The 10,539-nt window shown below is 36.1% G+C and overlaps 2 protein-coding genes across 2 annotated transcripts; one reads left to right on the forward strand and one right to left on the reverse strand.

Annotated features, from left to right (window-relative positions):
• On the forward strand, nt 5,496–7,301 carry LOC109707526. Its single transcript, XM_020228846.1, has one exon. The coding sequence runs from the start codon at nt 5,496–5,498 to the stop codon at nt 7,299–7,301; it is 1,806 nt and encodes a 601-aa protein (XP_020084435.1).
• Nucleotides 7,792–10,274, reverse strand: LOC109707527. Its single transcript, XM_020228847.1, has 3 exons — nt 9,982–10,274; nt 8,508–9,388; nt 7,792–7,850 (listed from the first exon to the last, which is right to left on the reverse strand). Exons 2-3 carry the CDS (start codon nt 9,382–9,384, stop codon nt 7,792–7,794), a joined length of 936 nt encoding a protein of 311 aa, XP_020084436.1. The 5' UTR covers nt 9,385–9,388; nt 9,982–10,274.

The raw sequence follows: 10,539 nt of genomic DNA on the forward strand, positions 1-10,539 counted from the left end.
AAGAAAAGAAGGAGAAGAAGGAAAAGAAGGTGAAGAAGAAGATCAAGGAGCAAAGGAGCTTCATCTTCTTCCTCTCTAGTGCAAGAAAAGGAAGCTTACAAGGTAAGCTTTGAACCCTAGTGTAGTAAAACCCTAGAAATGAGTTTGAATGAGCCTAGAAATGGTTTTAATGGATTGTTTAGAGTTTTTGAAGCTTTCTCTTTGCTTCTTTAGAGATCAAAACCTTGGTTTGCTTTAGAGGTGAGCTTGGACCACCTCTCATGGTGAAATCCAAACTAGGGTTTTGGAAAGGCTAAGAATGGTTCTAATGGACTATTTAGAGTATAATGAAGCTACTTTTGCTTCCCAATGAGATCAAACCCTAGGTTTGATGTATGTATTGGAGCTAGGGCACCAAATTGGGGCTTTTGCTCATGAGGATTTCTAAGTGCAATTGACCCTTTAGAAACCTAATTGGGGGTATTTCCGACGCGTTGGTGCGCTCGGATAAACGTTACGAAAAGTCAAAGTAAAGTTATGGGCAAAATGGCCTAATAGGGGTTCGTTTTGCCGCAGGTAAAGAACGAAGCATCTAAAAATCCCAAGAAAATCGTCGGAGCACCTTTGAAAGCCTACGAGGTGTGTGGTGCTTCTCAAACTCATTGAACTTCTCTCTATGCCTAATGTGTCATTCATTTGAGCATATATATATATTGTTGCATGCATTTTAGGGTAAAGTAATGATGAAATGTAATGATGCATGATTGTGAATACAACTTGCATAATATAATGAATGAGAACCTTATGAATGTCAAAACCCTAAGTGTATGCATTAGAGAAAAAGTGAGCACCCAAAGTGAGCAAAAGAACAGAGTGACACCATGACATAGATCAAGTGGCATTTGAAAATGTAAAGTAAAGAGACACTAGAGTTAGTGTGATGCAAAGAACTAACGTGACGTAAAGAGTGATGAGAATGACAATGTCTAAAGTTAAAGTAGTGTGGGAGTAAAGAACACGAAGTGCTAGAGGTAGCCAAAAGTAAAGAATGTAAAGAATATAATTGCTAGAGTTAGCAAAAGTAAAGGAAAATGTAAAGAACGTGATTGCATGAGTTTGCAACATAAAGTGATATAATGAACACTAGAGCTAGTGTAAAGTCAAGATTGAACTTATAAATCCTTTGAGTTAAGGATATGATCATACTTGCTATGAGTTCCGTGCTCGAGGGCGGTCGCTCCCCCTCGGGCGATGCGCTCCGGAGTTATGCATCACGGGTTGGAGTAAACCCGAAGGACGGTCAATAGCTGGTGAGTATCCTGCGATGATGGACTTAATGTGAACAAGTCAATGTGGCGATACCCCAGGTTGCCTTGAGATTAAAGAGGAATAAAGAAGCAAAAAGAATAAAGAATAAGAGAACAAGTACCAAAGTAAAGTCAAAGACACGAATGAGTTTTGATAATCTGCATTTATTTAATGTTGAGCATACTTCTTGCTTATTGTTCAGCATATTTAGCATCATGTTATAGATTGGTTACTATACAGCTTATTCTTTCTATTATGCTGAGTTAGTCTATGCGAAAGTCGGTGATGTTGAGGCCGAACCCACTGGGAATTTGTTGTAGTTTCTCACCCCATATTTCCACAGAGCGGGACGAGCGGCCGGCGAGTGACCGAGGTAAAGGTATCGCGCCTTAGTCAGAGGCACCAAAGTCGGGTTTCATTTTGTAGTAAAGTACCCTATGTTCATCTTTTGTACATGATGATTAGTAATGTAAAGAAAGGAATGTGATGTGTATTTTGAGGTAAATGTGATGTAAGAAAGAAATGATGAAATGATGTAATGAAATGCAAAGAATCCTAAATGTAAGAGATGGATGCATGTGTAGTGATCTAAAATGAATATATTACTTGTGTAGATGCTTAGTTTGCCTTTCTTTCACTAATGGCTATTGCTTACCTCGTGTAAGCCGTTTGTGTATGTTTCCGCTAGTGCTTTTCTCTATTGATGAAAATGTACATGTGATGAGCCTTGGGCGGACAGAGGGAAACTCTGTCCGTTCGGCGTCTTTTGACTGTGCTCGGGTGCCAAATTGGTATCGGTCTTCGGGCTCGACAGCTTCCAAACTCGACGATCGGGTCCGTTTAGATTGATCTAAAGTTATTCGAAGCTATTCTGAAACTAAATTTCACAATTTTTTTCGACATCTTTGGATAGTGATCAAAGATCTCAAAATTGAAATTTTATATGGCCATGCTGGTAGTGTGTTGTGAGTTTAACGGTTGGTAAACAGGTCCAAATCGGATGAAAATTTATAGAAATTCTTTTCACTATTTACGTGAAGATCAGATTAATCTGATACTTGAATTTAACATACTTTTATCATTATTTTATGACATTTTTATTTTCAGCCGTTCAATTTTAAATACTTGTTTGATAGGTAAATGATATATCGAAAATTATGAAAATTTAGTTTCTAAATATTTTCAATAGTGTAGTTCAAGTTCTACACGGAAGGCGATCGTCGATTTGTGGAAGCATGGGCATCATCCGAAAACAACTGTAGCCGGAACGCTCCCGTGCTTACCGAATAGTATAGAACTAGTTATTATATATAACTATATCTACTATGATATATATATATATATTTCATATATTATCTTATATATATACTATAATATATATATATATATATATATATATATATATATAGGGTCTGGCTACTATACTATTATAAGTACGATCGCTCTTGTACTCATAAATCATTTTCGATAATAGAGCTTCCGAATCGACGATCCATGCCGTTAAACGTTATTTACAGCATTTAAAACTTCTAGAAATCAAATTTTATAATTTTTCGACATCATTTATGTCACGCCCCGAGCCCGATCCTTTTGGCCGGTTCGAGCGCGTCGAACAGACGCCGAACGGACAGAGTCTCCCATGTCCGCCCAAGGCTCAACATCCTGTACAAATAGAGTATGAATTTTGTACAAAACAGAAGCATACACAATGGCTTGCACGAGAGCAAGCAATAGCCAATAGTGAAAGTAATAAACTACACTTAGAAAATCATTTATATTTTTGCATCATTTCTTCTCTTTTACATCACATGACCTCAAAATATAAGTTCTTGTATTTAAATATAAAATCTTTAACAACATTCATGTTCTTTTTCCTTTAACATCTATAGTCATCAAAATACAATAGAGGGGTGAGAACTACAATAAAGTTTCCAGTGAGTTCGGCAACCGACCACACCGACTTTCCCACTAGGTTTAAATCAAGCATAATAGAAGAATAGATAAATAGTAACCAGCTAAAGCAAATGCAGCTAATATGCCTGAACAATAAATAATGTTATGCTCAACAAAGTACTCATGATGAATACAAGGTCATTGCTCAGAACCCAATCTCTAGACTAGCCCGTAGGTTTCGCCTACAATAGACTCACCAACTTAAATCCCAAGTATCGGGGAGACTACTACACCCGATGGGACTGTCCTCTGGGGAGACTACTACGACACAGTGATGACAACTCCGGAGCACATCACCCGAGAGGGAGCTACCACCCTCAAGTAAGGACTTACAGGTGAGTATTATCAAATCCTTAACTATAAGGATGTCGAGTTCACACTACAACATGTATAAGATTTAGTGGCGACAAATGTCGCCACCATAGCCAGAATTGTCGCCACCAAAAACGTTTTGGCGGCGACAATCTGTCGCCGCATGCCGCCGCCTAAAACCCTGTCGGTAAAACTATTTAGCGGCGACCATGTGTCGCTGCTAAAAGTTAGATAATTAGCGGCGACATATCGTCGCCGCGAAAAGTTAGATAATTAGCGGCGACATACCGTCGCCGCTAAAGTTAGATAATTAGCGGCGACATTCCGTCGCCGCTAAAGTTAGATAATTAGCGGCGACATTTCGTCGCCGTGAAAAGTTAGATAATTAACCAGTAAACCTAGATCGGAATATTTGGTGGCGACAATTTGTCGCCGCTAAAAGTTAGATAATTCGCGGCGACATTACCTACTGTCGCCGCGAAAATGTTACAGCATACTTTATCACTAGTTTTATGGTGGCGACTATTGTCGCCACCATTTTTCTGATATAAAATTATTATTTTTTTAAAAAAAATTGATAGTAATAGATATTGTTGATTTAGTATAAAATGCTAAAAAATAACCTATACTTATAAAATTTTTCATTTTTAAATTTTAACCTTTAATTTTAATCTAATCCTCTCAAAACCAAATAAAATTTAGGACAAAAAGAGCCAATTCTTATAAATATGACAGAAAGCTTTCCAAACAAACCACAGATCAACAAGCACAAATCTTACATTTTGCATCGAATTGTCTCTCACAACAGAAAGAAGTTTGGGACAATATATATAAGTAAGACTGAATCATCATATATAAGTAATACAATCATTCAACACAACCAAAAAATAAAACACAATAATAATATTTTTGTCATTTCCACATGCTATCAAATGTAAAGTTTTCAAAATATGTCTAAATTCTTAAACTTGATTCAATACATCGCCAATGACCTGCCAAAATATTTCTTGTCACCACCTCTTATAAATCTGCAAATAAAAAAAAATAAAATTAGTTTTTCAACATTCGTTGATCCTTGAATGGATAATGCAAACAATATAAGAATAAAGAGGCCAAGTACATAGATAACAATGTTGGCTATGAACTATATAACAGACTGAAACCAACATTAATGGAGTTCATATAACCAAATATCGAGCATTAAGAGTAACAAAGAAACTTAGTAACTTTGAGATTTCATTTTCCCTAATAAGTATATGAAACTCAAGTTAAATGTCAAGAAATCACGCATCCTTAAGTCTATACATGTTTGTGTCGGGCATGAAAATACAAGCCGATTTTTCACGAACAGATTCAGCTTATATAGGACTTGGTTACTTCACATGGTATAAAAGTAGCTGGACCAATCCACTTCTTAGTTTTAAAACCCCACCCTTCCATTCCTGATTCCTCTACATAGGCGTTTTAAGAGTTGCGAGACCAAACCTAACAGGGACGATTATTACAATAAAAAATACATGGTCCTTCCATCTGCTAACAGTTTAAACATTTAGAGTTAATTGTTTCAAACAATATGTGAATTTGCACACAAACACACACATTTTGCATCGTACATTTGCATACAAACATGCATGGAATGAGAAATAAGCAATGCAAATCAGAAAATTAGATGCTGAAAAGAATGCAAGCACAATCACATAAAGATAAGATATTTGACCAGCAGTATGAAGGAAAAGAGAGGGAAAATAGTTAGTTGCGTCGTTGCAATACCACATAATAAGTAGTAGGAAAATCAGATTAGAGAAACACAGTAGCAGGAAAATCATTACGTGCGCCATTTACTAGTTTTATTTGCATACTGCTGCTCTATATTTAAATTTCAATGGCTGACATTGACTCTATTATGAAGCAGGCACTTTATATTTTACTCTTTATAAATTATAATGTCAAAAAAAGCACAAGATCCAGGTTGGGAACATGCCTATCCTCCAATTGAGAAGGATCGAACTCGAGTGAAGTGTAAGTATTGTCAAAATGAGTACAATGGTGGGATAAGTAGGTTTAAGAGGCACTTGGCAGGAATTAGAGGGGATGTTGCTCCTTGTGCGCAAGTTCCAGAAAAAGTAAAAGAAGAAATGTCTAAACTTATTGGAGTGAAGAGACAAATGAAGGAGCACAAGGAAGAAGCTCTTAAGCAATTAAGAGGTGAGGTTAATATCACTGACATGGAAGACTATTCAGATTATGAAACAGGAGAAATACTTTCTAAAAGAAGTTGTGTTGGGTCGAGCAAGAGTACACAGAAAGGACTCATTGATAGGTTTTGCATCCCCACTCCTGAAGAAGCTTTGCGAAGGGGCAAGGATGTTCAACCCACTATAAATGAGAAATTGAAAGAGAAAGAAAGAGAAAGAACAATTCAATACATTGCTCGGTGGTTTTACGAAGCGGGAATTCCTTTCAATGCAGCTAGTCTTGAAAGTTTCAGTTTGATGCTAGAAGCAATTGGACAATATGGTCGGGGATTGAAAGCTCCTACACCATATGAGCTTAGAGTACCTTTATTGAAGAAAGAAGTAGAAGAGACAAAAGCATTCTTGAAAACTCATAGGGATTGTTGGGAAGCAAATGGATGCTCAATCATGACGGATGCGTGGACCGATAAAAGAGGTCGGAATTTGATGAACTTGGTGGTAAATTGTGAGTTGGGAACTTCTTTTCTTAGATCAATTGATTCTTCTTCGGAGGTTCATGATGGTCCTTTTATATTTAAGTTGGTTAGTTCTTGTATTGATGAGATTGGAGAGGAAAATGTGGTTCAAGTCATCTCCGATAATGCATCAGCGAACATGGCGGCTGCAAACTTATTAAGAGCCGAACGTCCTAATATCTTTTGGACTCCATGTGCCGCTCACTGCATTGATCTAATGCTTGAAGATATCGGAAAGTTTCGGCAAGTAAAAAATACGATTACTAAGGCAAGAATGGTGACAGTTTTCTTGTATGGGCATACGATCACGCTCAGCATGATGAGGAAGTTCACCCAAAAAAAAGATTTGGTAAGGACCGGAGTTACTCATTTTGCTACTGCTTTTCTAAGCTTGCAAAGCATTATGTTGAAGAGGAATGAGCTACGGACGATGTTCACCTCCAAGGATTGGGATGACTGTAAATGGTCCAAAAAGGAAGTAGGGAAGAGAATCCAACAAATTGTTTTGAGCAATAAGTTCTGGAATGGTGTGTCACTTACATTAAAATTATTTGAGCCTTTGGTATATGTTCTTCGACGAGTTGATGGTGATAAGGTGCCATCCATGGGCTATGTGTATGGTGACCTGGAAAATGCTAAAAAAGAAATTGCTTTGCACATGGACAATGATGAGAAAAAATATCGTCCTGTTTGGAACATTATCGACTCAAGATTTAATGACAAGCTTAAGACTCCATTACACAAGGCAGGCTACTTCTTGAATCCCTTTTTTTACTATGCCAGAAAAGATGAAATTGATAGCAATGCAAGTATCATGGATGGTGTGCTTGAGTGTCTATTGAAATTTTATCCAAATGATCCAAGTAAGCAAGATAAGATACTTGAAGAATTGCCATTGTACAAAACTGCTTCGGGATCATTTGGGAGGGAAATTGCGATAAGACAAAGACAAAAGCCTAATCTTAATCCAGGTAATTATAGTTGNCAGAAAATTTCACATTATTCCAAAACGCAGCGGAAAGATAAAAGTCCAAAGTAATTTTCTTTACAACTTTATGTGACTCAAAATATGTAAACTGTATGAAGTCTATATTCTCTTCTCTAAAATTTTCATGATCACCTTATATATGTTTAGAATAATAATGCAAAAAAATATACTGTAAAATATTAAACTAAACATACTACTTTATGTCATGAATAAACAAACGAGTAGAACAGAAATTATATATAACAAATACCAAAAGTTATATATAACTTTAATATATAGACTTCTTCATAAATAAGTCACCTTATAAAGAAAATTATAAACCATATACATGTATTATATATATACTTTCCTTTTTATTAAAAAATAAATAAATAAATAATTTTTTTGGGTGTTGATCGCATCCATAGAATGCTCCTGGCAAGCTTGTGTAGCCCCTAATGAGCCGTACATATTATCGCCGTGGGCCTGGCCTAGCATAAGAGGCCACATAATGCTGCCAACGTCAATCGTCCTTTTTTTTTTTTTTTTTTTTTTTTTTTTTTTACCGCAAACCAGGGCAAGTCTTTAGGGGCCACCTCGTACGGCTCTCATCCATAGGGGCTACAAGAACATGCAGCATCTTAATTAATTAGCCTATGCCTTATGCTAATTAATTAAGATTCTATGTACACCTCTAAGGAGGTCGTATTTTGCGCCCCCTAATGGGCCATGCTCAACACGGTGGGACCGGTGACGCCGTTTCTCAGAACGTCGATCTCGATTGAGATCGGCCGACATTACCGTTAACACAAATCATCGACGAATTTATTTATTTACTTTTCTTTAATGAAAAGAAAACCAAACGAAATCCAGAAAGAAACGAAAATCCGGCAAAAGGTTTGGCTCTGATACCACATGTTAGAAACTTTATGAGAAACTAGATCGTACCTTTTGCCATGATTTCGATTTCTGTACCCGATTTGTAAGTGGCGATCCTTGCTCGTGGTTCGTCCTCGTTCGTGATCTGCAAGAAGACGGGACGTTTCGAGTCTAATTCCCTTATCCCCGGAGATGGAGCCGTCACAGACAATTGGATTAGGGTTAGACCGGGACTGCCGTATGTTACATATTTATATATAACTTAATGTAAGGATGTTAAATCACGTCCGTCCATCAAGGACGTGTCCAGATACATCCTAACCGTAAGATCTAAAATATCTTTATAGATCGACTTAAATAGATTGACCGTATCTTTATGGATCGTCTTGAATATATCACGTGGGCCACATCCAACAGCCATCTCTTTATTCATGTACAATCTTTGCAATCTCGATGTAAGTGGAAAATAACGCAAAACTTTCTGAGGAATTTGTTTTCGCTTTCTTGAGTTTGCTTCTTCTTCTCTGCTGCTCGAGATCCACCTAGACTCACCACATGTAGGGCATGTATCATTATTTGCAAGTTTCTTCCGAAAGAGCACGCAGTCGTTCTTACAAGCATCAATCTTCACATAATCCAATCCTAAATCTTTAATTATCTTTCGTGCCTCATAATATGACTTTGGAATGTTTGCATTATTTGGTAGCAAGTCAATCAAAAACTCTAACAACATTGTAACTGACTTATCAGTCCAACCATTGAGACATTTGAGATTCAACAAATGTACTAGAAAAGATAATTTTGAATATCGTTTGCATCCCGGATATATATCTTGTCTACATTCTTCTAATAATCGATAATAATTTTGCGCTTCAGGAATAGGATCTTCAGGATTAGTACACTCTCCATCACTTGTGTTAGTATTTGAGGAGTTCGCTACATGCCCGAATAAGTACTCAAGCATTGTCTCCATATTTCTATTGCCTTGATCTATAGGAATATTGACATCTTCTGCATCACTTTCGCTAGATTCATCTGACAATTCACCATGATGATGCCATTTAGTATAACTTTGAATAATCCCATTACGAAATAAATCGTACTTCACTTCCGTTCGGCTTTTGAGTCTAACATTATAACATTTAGCACATGGACAACGAATTCTTTTCACATTTTCCAATCTTTTAAATGCAAAATCTAAGAATATGTCTATGCCCTTTTCATACTCATTACATGCTCGGTTCCTAAGACTCATCCAGCTTTTATCAATTCCCATCCTCCTATATTGAAATGATTAAACATAATATAAGATAATATGGTCAAACCAAAATTATTAAAATTGAACTATCCATTTCAAAATGCACTATAGTTCATATAAACTACATACTCTTCTACTTGATTCATAGCAAGTAGACTTTAGAATGCAGGTAATAAAACATTGGACATACAGGATGCTTGTTCTTCATTTAGCTTTTTGACAAACTACTAGTACATGTTAATTCCATATAAATAAATGTGTATTTTTGATTGAAGTAAACTATGACATTTCACAGGTCTTGACTCTGTGCAATGAACTTATTTTTGAAATTATCAAGAGATCATAGTGTAAGTTGCTTTGCTTCATAGAGCATTTCTAAAAATCAAATAAAGTACATAAGAAATGTCTTTTGAGATTTTTCAAATTTGATTTACATTCAATTGTCTTTTATTGAAGTTTACTTGTATTTTTTAATACAATATCTCATGTCTAATTTTTTATACATCATTGAGTCTAAAAAAGAAATCACCAAGTCACAATCATAGAGTACACCAAATTTGATAAAAAAATTACTAAGTACAGCTATGAAGTAGTTTCACATGCAAATAGACTTACAACGACTGTAAAGAGGGCACCTAGCGTAGTCTTCAAGAAGTAGGCCGGTGTCAACAAGGCTCTCTGTGAGACTCACGCTTTCGATGCGAAGATGCACAACTGAATCATATATATTTGCAAAGTTTAAGAAACAGTGTGAAGTGGAAAGAAATCAAAGATCATCAAGAATCTATTTTCAAAAAAGAAGACAAAAGGAGAAAATATTAAGGGAGGAAAACATTTATACTACAGTTACATGTAGCAAAAACAAAGTATTAATTTGCATGCAAATTAAGAAAACATGGAGAGCATGAACTAACCCTCTAAACAGGAAAGTTTGTTCAAAGTATAGCAGTTAAAGCAGTAGAGAGATTGAAAGGTCAAAATTGAACGATGTCTTAAAAATGAATGATCGGATCCTTCAATTTAAAATTGAAGTTATTGATCTTTATCTAGATAATGAATAGAATTTTCTATCAAAAATTCAACCTATTCGGATTCTTTTGCACCATTAAACTAGCAAGTATTCCATACCGACCGTTCAAAATTATCAATTTTGTGAGCTTTTGATCATAAGGT

Source organism: Ananas comosus, linkage group 3 (assembly GCF_001540865.1).
Source record: "Ananas comosus cultivar F153 linkage group 3, ASM154086v1, whole genome shotgun sequence".
In the NCBI taxonomy this organism is placed as follows: domain Eukaryota; kingdom Viridiplantae; phylum Streptophyta; class Magnoliopsida; order Poales; family Bromeliaceae; genus Ananas; species Ananas comosus.